General features: G+C 40.1%; 1 protein-coding gene across 2 annotated transcripts in view; it reads right to left on the bottom strand.

The window, feature by feature from the left end:
* Positions 1-484: 484 nt before the first annotated feature.
* NKAIN2 (sodium/potassium transporting ATPase interacting 2) overlaps positions 485-27,288 on the bottom strand; it is a 935,859-nt gene continuing 909,055 nt past the window's right edge. The window contains exons 6-8 of one of the 2 annotated variants that reach the window (XM_087865453.1): positions 7,187-7,268; positions 6,389-6,477; positions 485-2,968 (exon numbers count right to left, since the gene is read on the bottom strand). In XM_087865453.1, coding sequence (XP_087721579.1) covers positions 6,453-6,477; positions 7,187-7,268 — 107 coding nt within the window. In that variant the 3' untranslated portion in view covers positions 485-2,968; positions 6,389-6,452. The remainder of the gene's footprint in view (positions 2,969-6,388; positions 6,478-7,186; positions 7,269-27,288) is intronic. The other variant, XM_087865454.1, reaches the window with a different exon arrangement.

Raw genomic sequence — 27,288 nt, 5'->3', positions numbered from 1 at the left:
CAATATGCTCCACTGAGAGTGTTCTCAAAGACTATGTCATCAAAGGAATAATGAATACATGAGTATTTAAAATTATTTTATTTTAAAGAATTTGGCCTTTAAAAATATGAAAAACCCTACCTATGTTAAGCAAAGGTTTTTATATATAGTGCCCTAACACCTCTGTCAGCTCTTAGCCTGATGCTAACTCTAAATTCCAGGTAGAAAGGGGGAAAAAAAAGTTCTCTAAACGACAGCAAGTCTATACCAGGCAGTCTCATAAAAGAACCCTTAGTGTTAGGGGATAATGAAAGTATGCACTACCTATGACTGAGCTAAAACGGTGCCATGACCTGGCAATTTCTTTTTACTGCTGACACATCCGTCCCTGCATAGCACAGAACAGCAGCGTTGGCTTCATGTAAATTTAATAGGGTTCCTTGTCAATGTCATAATCAAATACACTGTGAGAAGGAGCAGGGGCTTTCAGGGATGGCTCAGAAACTTAATTGTTTTTCCATTTATTTTTAAAATGCAAATTACACTAGTAAGTCAAAAAAATCACTCTGTTAAAAATACATTCAGAATTAACAAACGCAAAAAAAAAAAGAGACACATCAGGATTGTAACTCTTGCCTTCTGAATATTAGGTTTATAACAAAAGCTCAGCCTAGAAAAATAGCATTCTTCACCGGATTTTGAGGAGGATTCAGCTGTACAACTTAGATGTTTTTCCAGATATAATCACACTACTGTGCTCACTGCTCCCAAAAAAAGACCTGTCCACTGATTACTTTTTAGTAGTCAACAACTGTTTTTGAAAATTTGGTGGCGATGATAGTAGTGATTAGGTGGTAGCTTGGCTGTAACTTAAAGCGGGAATATGAGGGCTTGTTCTCCGTGCACTTTAATCTCACTCCATATACATTCCTAGAGGGTGGAATCTGATCACAGCATGAATGTACAGTGAAACCTCATTTTAATAGTCACATTAATAGAGTAGTTTCTGGCATGTATAGTATTTATATTTTAAGAATCAGAGGACAATACATTGATAAATAGTTTTCTCATACATTAAACATGCATGTCACTATAAAATCAGCCCATGAGGTTTCACTGACATGTTTGCAATTATAGATTTTATACATGTATGTATGGACAAACATATACAAGCCACTGAGAAAATTCAAGCACAAGTGCTGGAACTTATTTTTTTGTAGTTTATGTTCCAATATCACCTTTGTTCCTTTATCGCTTTTAAATGTATATGTGTGTATTTCACAGACATCCATGCAAACACAGTAATGGGACCGGTTTATGTGGATCTGGATGGGCTAAGGTCCAAAGTAGGTTAACCCAATAACTGAAACTACATAGAAACCAAGAGAAAACATTGCTCCATGCCAATTTATAACTTTTCAAGTCTCAATTTCACTGCATTTAAGGATGTATTGGTTTTAAAAAATTGATTTTAGCGTCTCAGGTGGATCCAAGAAAAAACATGACTCTTCTGAGTTCCTGACAAGCCTGAGCTAATTATGTTTTCCACTAATGAAAACCAAATAATGCTTGAATATATAGAACAAAATTTCCTAGGAATTCAGAATATTCCATAAACACATTGACCTACTATTAAGTTTCCAAAGGCATCTTGTTGCCAACTACGTTAACAGCACAGTTTTTCTGCCACAATAATACAGGAGGATTAAAATACACTCTAACACACAACAGATCCCCCAAATACCACAAAGAGATCTCAAATATTTCACCAAGGTAACTATTGCTCCCCCCGCCCACCCGAAAAATAATCTCGTACGCTGAAGTTAGGAAAAAAAGGGTCACCTACGTAGGGTTTTCGATTGGAATTAGATATAAAAGAGTAAACATAGCTAATACATATTCAGTTGGCCTCTGTTGATAGAAATCCACAGCTGTTTCTGTGTTAGTAAAAGACATTTGTCGATACTTATAAAAGCACCTAGAGTGCGATAAATAAAATGAGTTAAGCCATTTCTGCTCTCTGCTTCCAGTAGATTAATGAGTTTAGTAGATTAATAGGTTTTACTTTGTCCCACCCAACCCCTTCAGAAGATCATAGTTCAGAATTATAAAGATGACGATTCTTGTTGTTGTGGTTATTGTCACTTGTCTGTTTTGGGCCACCATGGAGGTTCAATGGGAAAGTACTTTGCTGACAGCTGGCAGTTTTTGTACACGGACACACTGGAGGTGCTGAGCTATGCAGTCTTGTTTCTTGACATGAAACACACGGACTCGAACTCATTCGGAATTAATAGCAGTGTGTTAGCCTAAAGGAAGTGACTCGGGGAGGTCTGCACTGAGACTCGGGCGGGCGCACAACTTAGGTGGGTTAAGGCAAGTATGTACGGTGTCGCCTTTAGGTCAAACAACCTGCCATTTCGGACTTCGGTTACAAGGTCATCATGGCATGTTTTGTTTGTTTTTGCAATTACATTGCCTACATAGCCGTGGTGCTATCAAGACGTATAGAGTGCAGAAGACAGGGCTCTCAAACTAACGCGCCCTGGATGACTTCGCAGCTCGCAGAGGCCGACTGGCTGGGCTGCAGAGGAGTTAGTGACGGCCAGCAGAGGGCACCAACACGTCTCCTTAGGAACTTTCCAAAGGCCTGGGAGAAAGAAGCCTACTTTCAGGAAATCCAAGATGGCCGTGTCCTGCATGTTTGTTTCGGTCAGAAAGAGGAGGCCAAGTGGAATTAGTATGCGCCTGTGTGTGTGTGTGTGTGTGTGTGTGTGTGTGTGTGTGTGTGTGTGTGCGCGCGCACGTGTATGTGCATGTGTGTGCGTGTCCCAGTGTATGTGGAGGCTTTATGTTTGTTCTGTTAATATGTATATATATTTAAACTCAGTTGCTTCTTGCTCTTCATAAAATGCAGGAGGCCACTGTGAAACAAGTACTTTGAAAGGTCCAGGAGCTGACAGCCTGAAGCCATCTGTATTATTTCGACCTGGGAAAGAGAACGAGAGAGAGAGAGAGAGAGAGAGAGAAAAAAAAAAAGATGTTTTTAATCCAGGGGGAGAGCTTAGCACCTTTTCTCACCTTTCCAAGCACAAGAGCAAGCAAAAAAAAAAAAAAAAAAAAAAAAAGTCCAAGCCCAAATTTTGTTTTAAAAGAGACAACTTTCCTTTCCTTTCCTTTTTTGTCTGTAACCTCCTGGATAAAGAGGCCACTTATGATCATTTAAAGTCCATTTCTGGGGGCAAATGAAATGCATATATATTGCTGTACAATTAGGCTGCCAAAAAGAATGCAATGTTTTCAGATGTTACTAATAAGATAACATGGGATATCTCACGGTTTATACTGCAGGGAGCCCAGACAGAGCTTGACACGCTATGGCACATAGGTCAGTGGTAGTCGAAGCACCTACTTGGTTAAACAATTAACCTGTGGACATGGGAATGTTTTTGGGCAACAACTTTATAGCTATTATTTGTTTCAAGGAGGTTTGCCAACCCCTAAGGAATAAATTAATGAAAATCTTTTCTTTTAGGATGGGTGATAGATAATCTGAAGAACTACAGGCCAGGAGCATTCGCCTAACTTAACTGAACAAGAGAGGACTGTCTATTCAGTGGCGGTAGCGCTGAAACACGGCTGCGAATGGAAGTCAGTCAGGGCAGTGTTTTCAAAGCTGTCAGCCACAGACTGACTGGGTATATGGGAGCCTCACAGCTAAAAGTGCACGTTACTTTTAAGTATTTGCTTTCTTTATAAGGAACAGCGTTTATTTCCAGTTGCTGTATAATATCGTTAAAGTGCTTGAACTGGCCCATGATGTTAAATTACTCTTACTTTAGGAGACTTATTTATGGCAGGGTGACAGGAAAAGCTACACCCCGAAGGACAAAGACATAGGAGATGTTTGGGTCCCTGCCTCGCAGCAGGGGACAAGGTCTGCCCGTGAGTCGCTTTTGGTTTTTCACAGGGTTTGAAGCGGCAATGGCTCTCAAATGCGTGGTTTTGAGGGCCACCCCCTTGAACACGCCCTTCGTTCCTCACAGCATAGTGTAAGATCAGAAGGGGTAAAGGGCGCGCAGAGAAGGGGAGGGAGGCAGGCCTGTTTGGAAGTATGGCGGCTAAGTTAGCATGGAGACGTACAAATGAATAAAGGGACAATCAGGAAACACAGTGAATGCCAGAGCAAACTCGCAGGTCTGTTCAAGAATTTGGAACGAACACTGAGCTAAGGGGTCAGGAGAACTGGCTGATAATTGGCAGCTGTATGACTAACCAGTTGTGTGACCTTTGTTTTCCTTCCTCTTCGTCCAGTTTCCTCATCTGTAAACTAGAGTCTTAGTGTTGTAGTCTCTGAAGTCCCAGACAGGCTGGTTTGTAGAAGGGACAGGATTGTATTTTGACTAGCGATTTGTTACATACAAGTGTTTCTAACTTTCTAAATATGAATTTCGTTAAACATTTAACTTATTTCATGAGCAGTGAGACTCAAAACTTCTTACACACCTTTACCATTCCCAGGCAGTAAGGAAGAAAACAACATTTTTATTACTTTTCGTTTGGCATTTAAACTCTTCCATTTAATAAAATCATGGGAAGGTTTGTCCTCAAGGAATTTAACGCTGGATGTTAAATTTGCAGAGTCCCCTCTTTAAAGACAACATTAGAATTATAAATGCTGGATTTGAAACAATATACTTGATTGTGTATAATTAGCATTCTCATGTTATTATCTTAACTAATCCTACATACGTGGTTACATGTCATTCATTATAACTTGATCACATTTATTGATCATTCATATTGATCAACACAATGAAGTCCTATGTTATGTGATATTGTCAGAAGCAAGCAATTGCAAGTTTTGTCGATGTTCTGGTCTACTCTTAAGTGCAAACATTGTTACATGTTACTTGGGTGGATATTATATGTGATACATTGTTTACAGAGGAAATCCTTTGGGAATGAAATATAGTACATATTTATTTCTGACTTGATACAGTCTTTTCATGAGTCATATTGGTTAACAGCGCTGTTGCTACTGATAATAAATTATGTTGATTAAGCATTTACTGTGTGGCATGTTTTATGTCTTACGTGCTTCTAAATTCAGAATAATTATATGAAGCATGTACGCAATCTCATCTCTATTTTGCAAATAAGGAAACTTAGGTTTGATGAGAATAATTAAAGTTATTCAAAGTTGTATGTCCAAGGTCATAAAGAATTTTATCTCCAGTACTCTGTCTTCAGCAGATCATCTTAACCACTACTCCTTACTGCTTTGCTTTTATTTTTTAATAGAATACTTTACATAAGGCTATGATACAATATTGAGAAGAGTGGTAAAGAATTTAAAGGATTTATCATTTTACTTTTTGTGTAAGCTATCAAGTCTTCCTGGGAGGACAGGAGAGGTGTAGCCTAAATAGAGAACAACCGTAGTACTAGGCAAAAGAAAAAAGAAGTAAGAGAGGAAAAAGAAATTTAAAAATCTTCTATAAAATATGTATTGCAGATACAATTTGGAGGATAGTGGGATTTCATCTTGGAAAAAAATATGTTTGGTGTCAAGAGAACAACATGGACAGTTGGAAAAATACACATCATGTTTGCAGAAAGCAAGAGTTCTAGTTCGGCTGGCAAAAAAAAAAAATGGATGAGGGGAGATATCAGACTATTACTGTCTTCAATAGCTTTTAAGCTTCAGGAGGACAAGAGCCAGTTCTTATTCATTATTACGTTTTCCCAGTGTCTCCTAGCATCATCTGCTTATGTCTGGGAGTCAAGAGTTGTTAAGGGTTGAAGAGAAGAGATATTTCAGCAGAACTTTGGGGCCAGATCAGAGTCTACTTGCAGGCTATGGTGAGGAGAGTGGACTTTGTGCAGTAGGTAATAGGGATTCATCGACAGTTTGGGGGCGGGGGGGGGGGGATGGTCAAAATGGTACTTTGAGATTAATTTGGCAGCCTCATGGAAGATGGGATAGAGATACTAAAATTAAGAAGCAACAGGAAATCTTAGGGTAATGAATGCCTGAATTAGGGCAGTGGTTGTGGGGATACTAAGAAGAAAATGTGTGATGCACTGTTTGCAGAGGGGATGCCTTGAATGACATACAGCTGAATTCTGAACTGATAAAGTCTTTTTGATGGGTGGTATTACCAAATACTTCCAAAGAAAAATGCAGGCATGATGCATAGATCATTCCCTTTTTAAGGAGAAGCTTACAAGGAGGTGTATAAAAATTACTTTAATATCTTGGAGGAGAAATACTCTAAAAATCCATTCATTATCCTACACATTAACAATCTTAAAAGGTAAAATGATTCAATGGTGGAGGACAACGACGACAAACACATATCTTCAAAGAGAGAAGCTCACATTTCAAAATGAATTGGAATCTTACTTTCTATTTTGATCTTCGCTTGCAATTCAGCATATCACTTGATGCTGATATATAGAATTTGTTATCAGTTGTTATCCAAGGGAATTTGCCTAAACACAGATATAAAAATCAGGCTCTGATTGTATGTCTGCTCTCTTGACTGCTAGAGCTAAGGGTCTGATAAATTTCAGTGTTACTATTCTGGCTTAATTTTCACTTTTCACATCAGAAAAATGATACAGAGCATTATTGTTCAGTTTTCAGTTTTTTTTTTATTTTTTAACACTATATATAACTAAGGTTATACTATATATACTAGGGCTATACTATATATAACCACGTATAACCTATCATTTATCATCCAAATGAGAATACTTTTGAAAGGGAAGAGGAGGTATTGGTAACAACTATGCCACGACAATCGTGTAAACGGAGACTCTCCTGGGAAAGCCAGAACACACAGTTTATATATAGTTACATATAACTACCTCCAACGTTATATCATTTTCAAAATATACAATTTTGGGATAATTCAAAGAAGTAGTATATTAATAAAGGCCTTTTAGCTATGTAGTTGATACTTCTATATAAGACTAAAGATAACTTTAGAGATGGTATTTCAATAAGTTAAATTAAAAAAAAGAATTATGAAGAAAGTGTTATTAGAATTATCCCAGTCAAGACAATATTAATAGAAGAGAAAATACTGAAAGTATGAAATTGGAGGAAAGCTCCATGCCATCTATTTTGTGCCATGATAATGTTTACTTAATCATCTTTTAGTATCACAGAAGAATACCTCCAAAGTCAAGTACTTACATGTACATAGGCTGTAGTTGTAAATGAGATGTCTTCTGAGGCCCTTGATAACCATAAGAATCAAAGCCACCTATGAAATCAACTGAAAAGGGACAATTGCTTTCATTAGTTAACTTTTCAAAAGAGCTCCACGTCCATGATCAAGATCTCGCACAGATTACTCATCTAAACTGTTTAATAATCTATTAAAACCAAAGTGATTAATTGTGGAGGAAAACAGACAGTTCCTTCAGGGTAGTGATTCCCCCCCCCCCCCAACTGTGAGACTCAATTATTGCTTTACAAGAATCTATTCACTTGGGAGAAGAAATTACATACTCCTCTCAAGCAACCAAGACCTAATTGGAGTAATAAAATTTACTTGCATAGTAAAGATGCTGTATGTCTTTTTGCCTAGTGTGGAGATTTTCTGCAACACATTACAAACGTAAAAAATAATGACTGCTTAAGTGCATGTATCTATCAGCAATTGCAACACTAGTAATAATATTATATACTATGATTGTCAAGTTCAAGGTGCTATGATGGAGCCTGTGTAAATTAACTCAACACAGCTGTCCTTGCCATTATATGGTTTATAATCTGAAATAGGCAATCAGAAATAAAGATGTGGAGCAAAGTCTAACCAAATATTCAAATGCAATAAATACCTAGATACTTAAGGTAAAATAACATATAGCAAAAGTTACTGATAGAGTATATCACAAGTGTCTGCAACAATATCTCCTATTCCATATCTGCTTACAGTGGGATCTTGACACTCCTCCCATCTGGTGGTTTTGGTCTGTGTCCCTTCGTCTTGAACCTGGGTAGAGTTTAGTGGCCACTTTGACCAATAGAGTATGGTAGAAGTGATCCTATGTGACTTCCAAGGCTAGATGATAGAGATTTCATGCACTTCCCCTTGCTCTTTTGAGATGCTTTCCTGGAACACAGCCACTATGCCCAAACTAGCCCACATGGAGACATTAATGGAGACCCCATGGGTATGTATTTTGAACGACAGGCTAGCCGAGGTTCCTGCCGATAGCCAGCATCACCACCCAGATACATTAGAAAAAATGCCTCCGAATGATTCCAGCCCCAAGCTGTTCGGTCAACCCAGTCGCGGAGTCTTCCCAGCTGAGGCCCCTGATACCAGGGATCAGACAAAACCCATCCTCACAGTGCCCTGTCTGAAATCTTACCCACAGACCCATGAACATAATAAATGGTTGTTTTACGCCATTAAGTTTTGGAAGCTGTAGTTGCTGAAACAGTAAATATTGAGAGTACCATTAATAGCTTTTGTTTTTATTTTTTCTTTTCCACTCCTGGACTTAAATGTTGTGTGGTATGGATAACAGAGATAAAACAATGAAAGGCTGGCAACACAGATGACAGGAAGGAGAGGGAAAGGGAAAGGGAAATTGATGCTGAATTAGGATGCCTGTGGATGTCTTAACTTCTTCTAGCGTCATATTCTATATTGGCTTAGCTTTGACTAGTTTTTGTTCTCCTTTTAGTATCCTAAGCGCTACAGGTAGAAATTGGAGCCAGGTGTAAAGTAACATCAAGTCTATGACGTCTGTTTGTTTAGTGGGGAAATCTTTATTGAATAGATTTTATTTTTTAGAGCAGTTTAAAGTTTACGGCAAAATTGAGCAGAAAGCACAGAGAGTTCCTATATAGCGTCTGTCCCTACACATGCACATCCTCTCCTACTGTCAACACCAGAGTGGTACGCTTGCTGCAACTGACAAATCCACCCGACACATCCTCATCACCCACAGTCCAGAGCTTACATCAGGGTCTGGTGTTTTAAGCGACATTGTTTGATGAATGTATAATGACATGTATCCACGATGCTAGTCTCAGACAGAAGAGTCTCACTGCCCTAAAAATCCCCTGGGCTCTGCCTTTTTATCCCTCCCTCCCCTAATCTCTGGCAACCACTGATCTTTTTACTGTTTCCATAGTTTTGCCGTCTTGAGAACGTCATATAGTGGGACTCAAACAGTATGTAGCCTTATCTGATTGGCTTCTGTCCCTCCTTAGTGTGCATTTGTGGTGCCTCTGTGTCTTTTTATGGTGTAATGCTTCATTTCTTTTTATCTTGAGAACACTTTTTCTGAGGCTGAATTCCTCTTCTCATCAAATGCGGAACAGTGTAAGAACAAAGGCCCTGATGTCAGAAGGATCAAGGTTCAAATACTGCTTTGACCACTTTAAGGCCAGCTGTGTGGCCTTAAAGAAATCATTTAACATCTCTTAAAATAGGAGTTAAAATACTTATTTCATACAATTAGTGTGAGGATAAAATGGAATAAGGAATGTAGAGCCCTGGGTGAGACATAGGGCGTGGAAGAAGACAAATAAAAGCCCCTGAGAAACTTCCGGATTTTCTTTATAATTCTTCTAAGCCATGCAGTGTAGGAGAAAGAAAAACAGCAACTATGAAATTTGGGACAACTGTGGAACTTTTCCAAGTACTTTATAGAAGATGAATTAAAAGAGAAGGAGCCTCCTTTGTTTTCTGAATTGCCCACATTTGCACATTAGCTATTATAAATGACACCCGAAGGGCTATACCATAATTGAGTGGCAACTATATTTAAAGTTTGCATTTTAAGAAATTATTGTCTATGATTGGAGATTCATTGCAGATAGTGTCTAAATTCCCTTTCATTTGGGTTCGCTCTTGTAAACAGTGAGACTCGGTTAAGGACTAGTTTGCTGAGAGGTGTTCACAGCATTAGAGTTTCCTGTTCTGAGGTTCCCTCTCAGTAAGATGGTCCCCACCCCAGTGATGGTGATGGAGAACAGAGTGGGCTAGACTAGAATAAGATCACAGCAGATGTAAATGGTAAGGTCTCCTCCACTGAAATGGAGATCTAAATTAAACTCGGGTTATTGTTGTTATGAAACATTTCCTTGGTTGGTTTCCAGGAGTTTGAGATGGACAGCAGAAAAAAACAGATGGTAGTTACAAACCAAAGATTGTGGAGTGAACCAAGGGATAATTAGAAGAAACCAAGATGAATTTTCAAGTCCAATATAGAATCAGGACCAAAAATGGAAAATAAAGCTTGAGTTGGGAGCAATGTAGACCTTCCTAAGACATGAGAAGAAGCCATAAGGGACTCTTAACTATAGGAAACAAACTGAGGGCTGCTGGAAGGGAAGTGGGTGGGGGGATAGGGTCACTGGGTGGTGGGCATTAAGGAGAGCATGTGATATAATGAGCTACGAGTGTTATATGCAATGGGTGAACAGCTGAACTCTACATCTGAAACTAATGATACACTATATGTTGACTAATTGAATTTAAATAAGTTAAGGGATGCCTGGGTGGCTCACTCAGTAAAGCGTCTGCCTTTGGCTCAGGTCATGATCCCAGTATCCTGGGATCGAGTCCTGCATCAGGCTCCTTGCTCAGTGAGAAGCTTGCTTCTCCTTCTGCCTGCCACTCCCTCTGCTTGTGCTCGTGCACCCTCTCTGACAAATAAATAAATAAAATCTTAAAATAAATAAAATAAGTAAAAAGAGAAGAAAAGGTCAGAAGGGAAATGAGGTGTGTCCTGAGTATGTTTTGGGAACAGTGTTTGAGTTGTCTGGGGCTTGCTCTTATTAGCCATGATCTATCTGGTGTGGGGTTCGGTAGAGCTGGCTTACAATGACCCGTGTGGGGAGGATCGCACTAGAACTGCGGTGGAAGGATTGCCATTGTTCTGATCATTCAGATCATCAGGCACCATAAAAAGGATCCAACAGCAAGGTGACTCAGAAGGAGCATAAGAAAAGAGGAGGATTTGAATGGAACCAGGATGGATTTTTACCATTTCACTCATGAAGGGGACATTCAAATTTAAACAACAATCAAAGGGCATATTTTCTGTTGTATATTTTATAAGCATGTCTGAGTTCACAGCCAAGGAAATTACGGAAGGTCAGTGTCCACCTATATTCATTCTCAGTAATTGTCTGGATGAATTCCTAAAGACCTGAGGGAGAGGAAGAGCCATAGGCTGGACCAGCAGACTACACCATTAATGTCATGGTGATCAGGGTAGGTAGCCTCAGTTCCTTGCCCCCTCACAGATGCTGCTTCAGCCACATCTGGAACTCACTGTGGTGCCAGGTGGCTGGAGAGCAGAAGAAGAAACCAGTTTTTTTTCTTTCTCAAAAAAACTGAGTCCCTGGGGTCAGCTTACATTTTTAGAATACCCTTAATACCCCTTTGGTCTGTTTTCCTTTACATAATCACATTTATTTAGGCTCTAAAGAGGCTACCACATGCTGTAGAACTTTTCTGAGCAATAAGGTTAACAAAAACATCTGACAGGTCCTTTTCTAAGTAATTGTGATGGCATCTAGATGTTTGGCTCATCGCTCATCTCTGCATTATTTAGAAAAGAGATTCCTCAGGAATCTCCTTAACTCCTGAAAATAAAAATAAAGTTCCAAACAATTGCACAAAGGAACTGAGGCCCTTTCAGGTGATATCAATTATCTTTACAAAATAACTGTGAAGCAGGTAGGAACAATTACCTTCACTTTACAGATAAATACACTTTAACTTGACTGCTCGGGGGGCACACAGCAGCTGAGGACAGGACTGGCAGCTAGGTACTCTATTTCTTTCCTAACTATATTCCAGAAGTGATTTCTGCTTTTCACTCATATCATTCCAGTAAATTCCTGGGAGGTTATCAAAGGTTTTGCATCACATTTTAGATTAAATCTAACATATTTAGGCTTTTGTTTTCTTTTTATACCATTCATTTAACAAACATTTTTGAGTTCTTGCTTTGAGTCTTCTATTGGTTGGAGATGCTTCCCTTTGTTATTTATTCTCTAGCATCTTTGCTCTGTTCTTTCTGGAAAATTTATTCTTTCATCTTCTTCTCATCTTCAATCTAATATTCTAGGAATATTTTGATGTGAAGAAGGATCAAAGCAAAAACCCCACCTAGGCTGGATTTGCCAGTGATGGTTACTCATGAGATGTCTTGGTTCTCTATAACATATCTTTAAGAGGCGATAAGGTGAGCAGCCTCAAAAAAACAAAACAAAACAAAACAAAAAAACAACAAACATCCTTCAAGGTTTAGTTCATTTCTTCTGTGTCTGCTAACTTATGCAGGATACCATATAAACTTTTAAATGATCCTTTCTTTTGAAAATTACTTGTATTCTCAGGCCCTCTCATATTACTTTGATTACAATAGTGTTTTTCAAAGTAAGGAGGCATGTTTTCTTCATAGCCACTTGGCATATTGTCTGTAGTTTCAAGAAATATGTTATATTCAGAATATGTTATATTCAGAAAATATGGAGGATGGGAATTACTGAAGGCCTGAATTAGGATTAGGAGAATGAGAAAGAAAAAATGACAATGAGTTCAAGATATATGGAGAAGGAGGTAGAAAACATACCACATGCCAAGTTTTTGAATTATGGGGGAAGGAGAGGAAAAGACAAGATTCAAAGTTGACTCAGAAACTTGTTGACTCTGAGAGTGCTGTCGTCTCTAACAGAACAATAAAGAATGTCAGGAGGGAGTTGAGGCTTGGCTTCATTTTTAAATGCAGTATGTAAGTGATAAGTGGCACATACAAGCAGCAAGTGCCAGGACATCCCTGTAAAAAGGGAAACGTAACTTTAACTGGTGCAAGACCAGTTGGAGACTTGCGGGGGTCCTTAGAGCTTAGTTTCTCCTGACTCAACTTTACTGGGCTTCGTTGAAACTTATCTATCACCACCTGACAAATTGTGATCTACTTGTTTCTTCATTGATTCCATTGCTGTAATGTAAGCCGAGTGAAATGTACTGTTTCCTACTGTTTGCTACAGTGGCCCAGAACCCCAAACAGTGTCTTGGCTCCTGGAAGACTGTTTTTACTGACTGAACTCTCTAGACCTGTTAGGCTGTAAGGAAAAATAAGGCAATCATTGGAGTGTAGATGTTGGAAAAATTCTAAGTGGGATTCAACTGTTTTTACTCTTTCCTCCTTAAGGACTTCGATGATAATAAAGAGAAGACACTTTCTAGAAGATCTGGAATGTTAGTTGTTTTCTGGGTCCTGACAGATAAAAGAAAGTTTTCAATACCAATGGGAAAAAACCAGCACAGTAGTTTCTTTGGCCTAGAGGAGTAGAGGGAGAGAGGCTAAGACATCGTTAGCCTCAAAGTGACTCCGGTGAGAGAGTCATTCTTCCATGAATGCTACCCCAGTGCTACAAATGTTGATAATTGGCAGGAAAAACATGATTTTCTTTCTGGCCAGTTTACACCATCCTAATGGGGCAGAAGGTGACAAAATAAAATAAAAATTGTCCTCGTTTAATTTTTGCCTCATTGGAGGGATTTGCCTTTCGTCTTTGACAACAACTCAGGAATGTTATCATTTTCTTTGCAACTGTTACATTTTCTTTTTGCCTTAGTTTTCCTATCTGCAATATGGGTATATTTATATCTACTGACCTAAGGAGATGTAGGGAAGTCCAATTATTTTAAATTAGTAAAGTGCCATATCAGTTTAATAACTATAATTTAATAACATTAATAATAGTGGAATTTAAAAATTATCAAGAGAAGAATGCTTTTTGAATAAATATTCCTTGCTAAAATATATTCCCTGCTGTGAGCTCCCCATTTATTTAAACCTCTCACTCATGAACAGTGAGTTCAGTAAACCTAAAATTGCCTTTTTAAAATACATGTTGGTAGTGAGTATTGTAATATAAAATTGTACCCTGGTTGTTAATGACAAAGCCAGTAGTCAGCATACTCCCTCTTGGAGACAGAGCTGGAAAAGACCATGAGGGGGAATTTTAAAAGGCAGATCACAGAAAACTAAGCCTAAATATTTAGAAGAACTCCTTGAAAGACATTAAAGAATTTGTGTGGGCCTATGAAAACAGAGTGTATATCCATTATCTCTGCAGGTGAGAATTTCAAGGGTACTTGTCTCCAGTTGCACAAAAGAAATTTAGAGCATAACCAACCGTAGGCCAAATTCAAAAGAACCACCTTCCTCCCACACAGATTTTCATGGTGGTAGCAATTCAGCTTACTGTGTGAGCTTGAGGTGTTTGGTCTGGGCTAAAATCCCTGAGCGGACGCTGAGTTACTTTTTATTTTTTTTCCTGATTAGGGAAACAACCCTCTGTAGGGGTACTTTACCCTGTTGTTGCCTTAAAGGTCACTACAGTGACTGTTACACTGCAGAGGGCTCCTGACAGGCGAAGCCCACATTGAATGAAATGAGACTTATGAGCTCAATCACGGCAGATGACTTATGGGCTAAATCACTCGAAATTCACTTCCTAACCTTGTTCAGTAGATGTATTTTTCAGGGTCTTACTTTCATGTTTCTCCCTTCGTTATATTAGAACCAGATCTTCAATATTTTACACTTGGCCTCAAACACATTTACATAGGCCCCGTCCAAAATGAAAGTGAAAAGCGATCACTACAATGGTATCATAGCAGAAGAAATACTTCTTTCATTAGAAATAGTTTGAGTAACCACTTAAAGCTTTTGGTTTTAAAACTGAATAAAAAATAAAATGTAAGTTTCATGTGACAAAGTATTCCGTCTTTCTGCTCTTGTCTATTTCTGCCTGTTTTCAGTGAAGGCAGTACCGTTTAGGAGATTTGAAGAAATACACGCGGTTTTTCTGCTGACAGCAGGATGCGGCTATCAAACAACCCTCCACCAGTGGAAGTCACCCCTGGATACATCACAGGGAGGGGGAAGTAGTGCCAAGATTGAGGGCTGTGGAGTCGGAAGACCTGGCTCAGGTTGTACCTTTACTTCTTACCAGCATCGTACCCACAGGTAGGTCACAACTGCTCTGAGCCTGGCTATTGTCCTCCCTAACGTAGGGATAATGCAACAGTTCCAACTTCATAGGGTAAGTGACAGCATGAAGTGTCAGATGCAATAGTTAGATGCATGTATATTAAAGATACACCATGGATAGATTTGGGATCTCATCTCTTTTTTGAAAGGGATTTATACAAAGAAAATGATTTAAAATGCATGTTTAGGTGCTTTACTAAGAGAGGAAGAGAGCTGTGTATTAGAATTTCCAAGAGTATTGCTTGGAATGACGTAGTACTGGGTCATCAGCAGAAGCTGAGGAAAGCCGAGGTAGGTCTATGGAAACCCTTCAATTGCCCACTCTGTTGGTTAATTGCGATCTGACAAGCAACGGGAATAGCGTTTGTGACATAATATAGGGAAAAAAAAAGAGAGACTATTTTTTTACTTAAAAAAAAAAAACTACATGGGGCTGAGTTTTCATACTTCAAATACATTTTTGGAAATCACCCTGTATATTTTATAAAAGGACAGAGAGGCTGGGACCGGTCTTTTGTGGTCTCTGAGGCTGCGGCCTGGATGTAGGCAAAAGGAACTATCCAGTGGAGTGTGCCAGAATGAAGAGCCTGAAAGCTTATCCTCCTGGATCAGGCAGAGAGGATGAGTTCAATGTTCGGTGAAGGATTATTCAAGAAGGAAAAGCTTTAACTGTTCCTCTCAGATTTAGGTAGGGTTGCAAGATGAAAAGGATAATTGCCAGCATAGAGAATTTTTCAGGTTCTGGGAGAAAAATGGAAGGTTTTCATGTTTGATAGCTTTAATTTTTTTGGTTTGAGTACTAGGCTTAGGTTCAGAACCCACGCCTAGGTTTGGAACAGATCCTGAGGAAAGTCAACGGGAGGAAGCGAAAGCGTCATTGAGCAGGAGAGAGCATCCAGCCATGTTTAGAGAACTTCTCCATCATGTGCAGCAACCCAGGATTATAGTGGGGAAAGTGAACCCGAGCTCATCAAGTGTGGCTGTTGAAAATCCAAGCATGATTCAAGTGCAAGGGGCTGGGGGGGGGGGGCATCACTGCCATATCCCGGACATAGATGAGAAGGGGAAAGATCTGAAGAATGAGAAAAACAAAGGTTCCCGTGGAGTGGAGTTCTTAAATGAGGATGAAGGGAAGTTTTTCCAGGAGGGAGACAGGGGAGCAAAGTGGGAGGAAAAAAAAAAAAAGGAGTTTATTGTCAGGCAGAGAATTTTAAATATGTGATTTTGGAGAAGCCTCCTTTCTCCACAGTGAAGGTGATCCAAATTAGCCTCTTTGACGAAGGAAATTAAGGGGTAGATGAAGTGAGTGGTAACAAGGGTGGTAAGTGCTGAGGAGGTCAAGAAATTGTAAAGCTAGAGTCAGAAAATGATGTATCCAGGCATCTTTAATGCTTTCGATAGATGTGGAGAAGCATACAGAATGTGATGAGATAACTGAGCAAACTTCACCTTCAAGGTGCCTGGTCTCGCTTTGTGCTGTGCCATTTGGATGGATCGGATTCACCAATCTTTGTTTTGTTCTTCCCTGTTAGACCCGCTTTCAATTAGATATGACATCGGAGAGAACAGTTATTATAAGCTATAGGTGAGCGAGTTAGACATGATGGGCATGTCTTCTCAGCTGACATCCAGGATATACTTAGAATGCACAGCCCATTTAAATGCAGTGGTTTTAATTAGGGTGTGGGCACGTTTATGTATGTAGGCATATTTAAGAAAATAAAAAACCATGCATGCCTTGCCTTATAATCCTTGCTAACATAATCTTTGCATGATTTTGCTTCCTCCAGAAAGGAAAATCCCAAAACTCTGGAGCTGAAATTCATCATCTTTTTAGAACGACAGTAGTGGTTTCAGAAAAGAGAATGTCCGGTGGTTATTCTAACATTTTTATTGATGTTTGCAAAAGCTGAAACTAGATTTGCTATATCGAGCTCATTAAAAACACTGAAGATTATTCCTGTGTGAATTATGGTGTACATTTGGTCAATAGGGATTGGAAAGCAGTCGTAACAAAGGCACACCTATTTTTGTTAAATTCTACATATCCCTCTGACATTTCCTATAGATTTCAGCCAAAATGTCATCTCTTCAGGGAAGAATTTTCTAGTCTTCTCATTTGGATGAGACACTGGGGGTGCATTCCCACCACAACTCCTCCCCTTGCCTGAATTCTCATTATGAGTTACAGCAGTTCTTTGTGTGAACTGCATCCTTGACTCTAAGCACCATGAAGGCAAAGGCGGTATCCGCTTGGTTCCCCACCTCATCCCTCGTGACTAACACACAGCCTCCCATAGAGTGGTTACTTGATAAAGACGTGTTGAAAGAATCAATCTTGGTTATCACAGAGAAGTATGTGGAAAGTACATTTAAATCAGGAGACTTAGGTTCTATTCCCAGTTCTGCCTCTAAATGAATGTTTGACTTAGAGAAAGTCAATTCAAGTGTCCCTTTCCTCAACGGTAAAATGAGGGGATTAAAGTAGGTGATTGCTAATATTGCTCACAGCTCTAGGGTTCTGCACAGTTCCATATTTCTGGGATGGTTTTACAGACCAATGATAGCAATAAAATATTTAAAATGAGCAGATGTACACAGGCATAGTGAATGTGCAAAGGAGTTATTTCTCTCTGACTGTTACTCCTATTATGCATTAATTTTACTAAGCAAGTTTCCGGGCAGATGAGCTGCTGTGTAGTGTGTATACATACCATAGAGTATATGTAGTGTGCATATATATATATAATATTTATATATTTACACACATACACACACGCAGCATTTGGAACCTAAGACATGACAATTTCCAACTGGAAAACAGGGTAATGAAAAAAATGTGGGAACTGGGAGAGGGGACTAGGATTGGAATGTTTAGAGCGAACAGAAACACTGTCCCCTGATTCCATTCGCTTCCGTGAGGAAGGCGAAGGGATGTCACTGTGTGCTTCCCTCTGCTTTTCTGCTTTTTGGGAATTTCTTAACATCAGCTTCATTAGTTACAAAGGCAGCAGGCAATCCATATCCAATTTTATTTCCGTGTCAGGATTGTTCATGTATAAACCAGGCTCCTTTGTTGGAAACATTTGCAATTAATCCCATAAACAAACAAACAAAAAATGCAAATCTTGCAGTGCTTGCACCAGCCAACCTCACTGACTCTGAGCCTGACCACCATCCATTATACGCAAAAATGAATTGAAATTCCCACTTTGGGCCTAACCTAATTTTCAAGTGATAATAGGCATGGATTCCCAGAAGCACTCTATGCCTCTTGATAGCAACATCCTAATTTCCTTTCCTGGTAAATGTTTTAAATAAGATTTTAGCACCAAAGGAAATTAACCTTTAAATTAATTGTAATTATAAAATGCCATCACTGATTTTTGTCTTCGGTCTAATTACTTTCTATTATTTAAACAAACCTCACCTCCTGTGAGCTTTAAGTTTGTTTCTCCTTCACTTCCTGCCACACAATGCCAACCAATCCTCACGGGGGCCTCCGTGTGTCTCCGCAGCTAGAGCGGCCCCATTGAAATGTCACGCAGGACCCAGGGCTCGCCCTCTGCTCCCTTATTTACAAGGCACTCTTTCAGAGGCTCCGTAAGGCGGCCGCGCTCAGATGTTTTCATTCTGCAAACCTGGTGGCCATCCTTAGAGATGCAGCGCTCTTCACTCTCCTGCTGTTAAGAAGGAGATCGCGAAGCCCAGCCTTCCGTATCTATTAGAAGCCACTTCCCAAACTGAAGCACAACTGGACCTAATGAAGTGGGCACCTGCCAGCATCATTTATCAAAAGACGAACGTTGCCTGTGGAGCCTTCCTGACCAACACGCCTCAGCTTTGGAGGGCTTTTAGCGCTCAGTGTCCTGTGCCAGCTCTTTGTCTTGTTCTCGTTTGTTCTTTTGAGATGGGACTATGGGATCTCAGGAACTTTATTTTGTGAGCGTGTATATCTACACTGTGGTGCTAAAAGCATGCTATTTTCCTGCCACTTAGCTGCTTTCTTTGTCATATCATTAGCAATGCGAGTCCAGAGAGGGGGTGAGAGTCCATTACAGGTGGACTGGGTACCGCAGAATTGGAGGACGAGGCAGAATCATCAAAATGGAAGGCTTTTCTTTTAATCATTTCTGTAAATGTCACCACTTCTCCTTCCGCTCATTCTCTGGCTTTCTTTTCCATTGAGGTTGATTAAAACAACCTGAAGAATATTGGATAACTTCAGTTCTCCCAGGCAGAAATATCTTCTGCATAAAATACTTCCTTTCTTACGCCCCAGGAAAAGGTCCTCCTTTGTGCTAGTCTGAATATTGTTACAATGTGTTTCTTTAGAAACAAGGTCCTGATTGTTCTGAACCAACAGAGGGTAGGGAATAAATCAATTTCCTTCCCCCGCATTTTTGACTTGGGGACATGAAATTCCTTAAAAGATGATCATAGTGTGTATGTGTGTGCACAAGGGAGTGTGGATGTGAGTGCATGTATGTATGTGTGTGGGCACAAGTGGAAAGCAGTGTGATATAATGGAGGAGTCATTGTGAGAAAAAGGGGAAAATAAGAAGTGACCCTTGAGGAATCAGACGCAACTTTCACCTGAACACCCAAAGTTAAAAATAAAGCTTATATATTTTACCTTCAGTGACCACAAGAGGGAGGAATTTAACAGGAGGCTGAAAAAAAGAGACCAGTACTAGCGAATGGGGAAGACAATGTAATGTAAAAACTGGATTTCACTGTTAGGAAATGCTGTTGCCTCTGATAGAAACTTGCATGTGATCAGCAGGAGGCATATGTATATGTCGGCATTTGTTTCAGGTGTTGATCATTTATTCAGTCTTTCATTTTTACATATGGCAGCATGTCTCCATCCCACTCTTTCCTGTCATTTGCTTAGAAAATGATGAAAGTGCTTTATTATGATTGATTATTCATTTACTTAGACTGGGATCTAAGGCGATGTCACATTTCCTTAGCAGTTTCCAGACAGTCCAAGTGTTTGTGGAGAGCTGATTGATTGATTCATTTATTTCCCAGATCTTATTGAGTCCTGCTCCGGGTTGGAGATGTGTTCGATGCTGAGGATACAGCAGCGGTCAAGACAGGTGTGGTCCCCGAGGGGCATTGGCTAATATTCTTCTATCCTGAGGGAGTCAATTCGTGCTGTATTGGTGTCAGAAGGTCACTGAGCTTATTCTGACCACGAATAAGCTCAGTGACCTTGGGCAAGTCATTTAATCTTTATGGGTAGACAAAATTAAGGTGTTGAAATAGAGTGGTAGACAGTAGTTTTCCATCATTTAAAAACCTGCAGTATTCTTAGTCCGAAAGAAATCTTAAGCATAAGATCGTAAAAGTTGTAAAATTAAATAAAAGCAGAGCTCCTGTGTTTTCGGAGGGTGAGGGAGGAGCAAGGTGACTCCTTTTACCCTGGCCTCACTATGATTCCGAACAGCATAGCTGGAGATTAGTAGCATTCGAAATCTGGGGCTCCAGGCTTTCATCATATATGATTCTGTACAGAAATGGGGAAAGAAATGTCAAGTTTGGGTTTTATGGGAGGCTAGCAGATGCGGACAAGATTATTTCACTCAGTCGCCTTGAAAATTAACAAAACAAATGATATGAAGAGATGATAAAATAGTACCGTACTAACAATATATCATTCTCATGTGATTGCTTGAGTGTGATACTCCAAAGGTGAAAGAGACACAACATTCTCTTAACTCTGTCAATCTGATATCCAAGAACTTGGCACCTTTTTTGAACTGCTAATTGCCTACCCCTTAGGTTAAGTTTGAAGAGTGATTTATAAATAACAAGAAAGAAAGCTTAGATTACCAAATAGAATGTATAGTATGACGCTAACAACCAGATACAAAGAATGATAGATGGATAGATAGATAGATAGATAGATAGATAGAAAGATAGATAGATAGTTAATAGGGAGGGAGGTAGAGAGAGAGTAAGGAAGGGAGGAAGGAAGGAAGGAAGGAAGGGAAGAAGGAAGGAAGGGAGATTAGGAGCCATATAATACACTGAAATGTTAATGGAGAAACAGAATTTAGAATTGTGGAGTCATTCTAATTTTCTTTTTGTGTTGTTTGTGTTTTCTATACGTTCTGCAGTAAACTTATATTTCTTTATAAACAGGGAGAAACATATTTTTTAAAGGGGTAGTACTCCTCCCTGCTGCCACTTCTACCTCCCCCAAAAGTGGGAGTGCGTGTGATTGTGTTCAAAGAATTGCCTTCAAACTCAATGATCCTGACAAACTGGAAAAATGATCAAAACATACAGAAAGGAGTTCAATACACAGAAGTGTAGGCCAGCAGCCTTTAGAAGAAAAATCAAACAAAAATAACAGAAAATTATTAGCCTCAGAGAAGTGAATAATTTCCTGTGGTTTGCTTTTCAAATGAACGTTTCTATAAATCAATTGTGACTTTTATCCCAAGGCCACTTGAATTTAGAGAATTCCGGACAGGTTTTTATGCATGTCCGCTTGGTTGGTGGGTTGTGCTTGGGTGTATCTACAAGTTTAAACACCTAGAATTCATTTTTCAATATTTTTTTCAAAATAGGTCCCTTTAGGATATTATTTTCTTAATGACATTCTGTATCTTTCCAGGGGTGATTTGAATATTTAATAACCCTTGCAAGCATACGACTCTCTTTTAAAAAAGACAGTGATTACTTAAGAGAAATGGATGTGTTTTCTAGAGGACGGATGTTTAGTTTTAGTTTAACTATTAAATAAAAGGTTTATAAGGAAACATAATACAAATTGAGAAATCCTAGGATTTTTTTTTTTTTTTTCTGTTCTGGATTGGTGCTATTTTCCATGGCTGCATGTTTTCTTTCAATTGTCACATCTCACAGTGCGAACGAGGCCGAGAGAGAAGTTTTTCATTCTATCCCTGTAAGTGGACACCCAACTGTGGAGCAGGAGAGCTAGGGATTGAGTGAGAGAGGAGCTACATATATCATAAAAGGCACACCAGGCCAAGAATCCCGGAACATTTCATTTCTTTCACAGAATATTGTAAAAGAGAACACGTAGGGGAGAATAGAAAGGACGGGAGGTCATCAGGAAAACGCAGCGTGGTTGGCAACAGATGATACGGGAAGAGCCTTGCCACAAAGACGCACAGCAGGGTCGCCCGCTCTCCTGGAGACGGTCTTTCCTCCTAAGAAATATCGCTGCCTTTTCATGAACAAATATATAAAAGTACGTGGCAACGGTTGCCTCACTCGAATAGGGTTCAAGTGTCAAGGCACACCCTCTGGAGCAGGCTCCCAGGTTTTTTCTGGTGAGGAGCTACTCATCTGAGGGCAGATCACCCCACGCCAAGGCAGGGGGTGCTGACCGGGAACTCCTTAGAGAGCATGGAGCCGGGGAGATGGGAACTAGCACAGCCTGGAGCTCTTACCCACACGCGCCTGGTGGGCCAGGAGCCACTGCTGGTTCCAATCTGTGTCGCACAGGGACGGTCAAACGTCCGGGAGCCCCATGATGTGAGTATGTGAGTGTGTGTGTGTGTGTGTGTGTGTGTGTGTGTGTGTGTTGATATGGAATGGTCAGAACTGAAACCCGCCCCCCCCCATTTATATGTTAAAGGCCTAATTGGGGGTTAGGTCATAAGGCTGGGGCCCTAATCCAATAGGACTGGGGTCCTTATAAGGAGAGGAAAAGACTGGGCGCCTAGGTGGCTCAGTCAGTTAAATGTTAGCCTTCAGCTCATCATGATCCCAGGGTCCATTGAGTCCCAAGTGGGGCTCCCTGCTCCGTGGGGAGTCTTCTTCTCCCTCTGCCCCCCGCCCCCTGCTCGTGCTCGCTCTCTCAAATAAATAAAAATCTTAAAAAAAAAAAAAAAAGAGAATTAGAAGAGGACGAGACTCCAGGGGCCTGCCCACACAGAGAAGGTCCAGTGAGGACAGAGTGAGAAGCCACTGCCCGCAAGCCAGCACAGAGGCTTCCGATGAAACCAAAGCTGCCAATAATTTGATCTTGGACTTCTAGCCTCGAGGACTGTGAGAAAATAAATTTCTGTCGTTTAAGGCACTCAGTCTGTGGGATTTTGTTATTGCAGCCCTAGGCGACTACTACGCGGGGCAGCCGTGGCCGTCTTCCTGCGGCCGGGAAGCCGCTCTGCTCCCGGGGCTGCTATCTCTCGGAAGGCCCAGCAGATGGCAGTGGCGTGCTGCGAGCGTGCCCTGGCCGGCCTGTCGGGCTCTGCTTCTGGCTTCCAGAACTGAAGAGTCAGACGCAAACTTCAAGGTCCAGGCTCTTTGATTGGAACCCCCCCCCAACAAAACAAAAAAACCCCCTTTGTATGAAAGCATATCTATCTATCTTCTCTATTTATCTGTGTATCTATTTCTCTCTCATCTCTCTACCTATCTATCGAGCTGGGCTTCGCAAAAGTAAATGAGATACTGTTTAAAAGGAGAAATAAGGAAAAAAAAAATTCTCAGGCATTTGGTGTGCCTACAGTCTAACTCTCTCTAGTTCGCTGATGACTGACGGCTATTTCGCGGGGTGAAGTGGGTGAGTTTGCTCCTGGAGCCTGAACCGTTCCCGTAGTTTCCCTGGAGGCTTCTGCCTCCGAAGCCTCCCGGCTACACCAGCTGTAAGGGCTGCACTATCAAAATGGAGCGCAGAGCTGGGCCGCTTCAGACTGACGTCAACATACCTTAATTTCCAGTTTCCAAAACTGGGCCCTTATCCCTCTCTCTCTCCTGCCCGTTTTCAGCATAGTGACAGACCTAAAACTGCCCTCTGTTCCTCACGAGGCTCTGAGGAATGCAAACTTATCTAACTTGGCAAGCAGGTGGCTAGCACCGCCGGCCTCCTGCCGGTCTTCTGCTCTCTGAATGCTTCGTTGCAGATCGATAGGATAGCAGGTAAGAGCAGACAATCCTGAGCCCCCTTTCCTGTTTACACATACAATGAACTTCTCCCGTACTTCAGGCCTTACTTTCTGAGAGCTTTTTTTTTTTTTTTTTGCCAAGCCAGAATGCTTTTAAGGGATCAAAATAATTTTCTCTAGAATATGATTACTAAAAATCAGACAGAAATTTCCAACCTTTTTACTCTTGAGGATTTAGGCAGTGTCTGCAGGTGAGCAGACAGACAAATGATGGAGACAATAACACAAGAGAAATATCAATCCAAAGCATTGTGTTCAACAAATACTCACAATTTAATCCTGTGTGTAAATGACCATAGTAAATGAACCTAACTAGACAGAGAACTAGCCCAAATGAGCATCTCCTCCAGGCTGGTTAGGAGTTCCTCGAATGTCTAAGGTAAGTATCAGTCTATTTGGTTCACAAACAAACAAGTAGTTCATCTGAACCACTGAGCAAAAAGACTAAAATGAGAAAACTTGTTTATGAGGAGTCGACTTGGGATCCGTATTCATAAAGGCAGATAAGGGGTCATGGTCAAAATACACATAAAGATATTAGCACCATTTTCTGGAGTTTTTTTGAAAACAGTTTATTAGATGCTTGAAAGAAAAACCTGACTTTCCAAAAGATATTTGTGATTTCATATCCCCTTGGATTTACATGGCTTTGGCTAAAACTTGACAGAGGTTGGAATTCTCTACGCTGAGTTCCTCAGCATTCCAATTCTCTGGAATATTAAGATTTCTTATGAAAAAGGGTTTTGTGTTCAAATGTTTGGGATATTCACTTTTAATTTCTGTAACTTAATGCTTTAACATCTACAGAATGACCACTGGTTATTCCCAAGTCAACCCTGGCTCCCTTAAAACATCTGGAGAATTTAGGTACCCCCAGACCATCTCCTCTAATAGTCACAGTGAACATGGGCTCAAACTTAGCTAGCCAGTCCTAAAACATTTACACTGCCTTGCCCATTCCTTTCTGAGGAAACTGCAATAAAGGTGCTTGGCCAACAGTTCTGCTCTCTCTCTCTGCCTCATGACCCTTCCCAGCGGCCTTGTATGGGTGCTGTGTTCTCCCTGGGAAACTGTGAGCATAATAAAACTGTAGAAATCTTTCTAGTTTCTCCCTGTGATTTGCGTCTGGCTTCACCCAAGTAGTATGGTTAAAACAAAATTGTAGATGAGGAAAAATCAGCCATACTTTACCACAAAAGCCTCAGAGTTGTTAATATGTAAACGTGCCTTCTAAATTTTCAGTGTCACACTTTCTTAGCTTTGGAATCTTTCCGAGCGGTATATCTTACGGAACTAGCATTTCTGGGGTCCCCTTTGGGAGGCACTCTTCTGGAGAGATACTGATTATCTGTCCAGGAGATTTGGTGTGTCAGTATTTTCTGAAGATAAAAATGCACTGACATCATAGTGAAATGAAACCAAACATTATAGTTGAAGGAAAGCTCAATTGCCATATGAAATTTGGGCTTGCCCTTCACCAAGGATTTGGCACAAAGACACAAAATGATAATATTTGAATTCACATAGGTTGTAGAGTCCATATATTTTAAAATCCATACATCTGTACCCTTCCTAATCTTTGAATAAGGCTTTTGTGCATAAGACAAGCGCTCGTGAGATATCCTCTCAAGTGCATTCATTAGGCACCTCAATCTCCACCTGTCTAAACAGAACCTATTGTCACATCCCCATTCTACTTCCCTCAAATGACATTTCCATTTAGCCATTCACTTGTACCAGAAACCCAGGAAGCTGTCGGTCCTTCTTTTACACAGAACCCATCCATCACCCAGGAATCACGTCCTGTTAGCGTGTTTCTTACCAGATGCAGCCTCTCCATTTCTAATACAGAGATGTCCAGACCCTCATCATCTCGTATCTCAGTCATTTTCATGATGTCCTAACTAGTCTCTCTTTCCCTCATCTTGCCCCCAACAAGTCTTTCCTTCATACTGATACCAATGGGATTTTCTAAAGCACGTTTCTGATTATGTTATTCTTTTTTCATAAGCTACCTGCCAATCGATTTGCTGTCACGCTATATACAAAATAAAGTCCAAACTCCTTACTCTGTCATGACCATTTGTCTACTGACTCATTCATGCTCTCTTTTCCAATCTTCTCTGGAAATACAGGTACAATTCAGTCATATTAGGCTGGCAGCTCTGCCCCCACATGGCAGGCTGTGAGATGCCGTGGTGCTTTTTCATCTTTTGCCTCAGATCACCTTATTCACATCAGCTACCCAACAATATCTATCCATCTTTCAAGATCATGCTCAAGAGTGTCTTTCTCTATGAAACCATTCCTGGTCCCTTTCCCATCTCCCCACAATATACACTCTGCAGATTTTTATTATACTTACGTGTTCACATGTTTGTTTTTCCCTACTAGCTGGTAAATTCCTAGAGGTAAAAGCTTGTGTGTTATGAACCTTAAAATCTCCAAAGCCTGACATAACACTTGATATACTGAGGAGTATTACACAAATGATGTTTTTAGTGAAAGGACCATCATTTCTTTTAACACACAAAATAACTATGTACTGTATATTCCTGATTTTACATTACGTATTACTGTGATCGAAAAAGTGCCTCCTCTAAATTGATCACCTGGTACTGCTCCCACCTTTCTAGTATGACTGGAAAGTGAAGAAGAAACACATATTTCTCTTTGGAATTTTTCCTTTACAGAGCAGTGGATCTCATCTTTTGTCTTGAAATCCCAATCATTATGAATATTTTTGGAAACCAGAAAAAAAAGAAAAAAGATCTCCAACTCTGATTTTTTTCTTCCAAGTAAATATAGCTACCTAGGCAAGTATCCATGATAGTACCACGAGCATAGAAGTATTCTTCCAGTCCTCCTATTTCAGATCCTTAGGGGGTAGGAACAAGTGACACCTTCCATCTGCCATGTTTAGAAGAGTGAAACACAATGGAGCCACTTAGGGCTTGGAAGAGGGTACCGACATCTAAATTCTGGATCAACCAATAGGCCTCAAGGCTGAGACTCTGACAGAGAGTGATAACTATTTGCATCAAATTATAGGAACAAAAAGGAAATATGAGTATTTGGTTTCCTGAAAACACATTTCTTGAATTAATCTGAAGTCATTTCTTGAAAATTTTAAGAACCATTCCAAGTTGTTGATTGTTGGGAATTTTAGTCCTGGGTGAAACTGATTAGGTATCAATCCTTAATAAGGGTTTATAAAAAGAAAGCAAATTAACCACACTTAAAAATCATTTCTGTCTTTAATTCCCCCTCTTTATTCTCTACTAGAATTGTTATAAGAGAAACACATCTTTAAAAAAAT

This window comes from Ursus americanus, chromosome 11 (assembly GCF_024610735.1).
Source record: "Ursus americanus isolate L20-20 chromosome 11, mUrsAme1.1.p, whole genome shotgun sequence".
NCBI lineage: Eukaryota > Metazoa > Chordata > Mammalia > Carnivora > Ursidae > Ursus > Ursus americanus.
The sequence above is the reverse complement of the archived record's forward strand: the minus strand, read 5'-3'. Positions and strand labels throughout refer to the sequence as shown.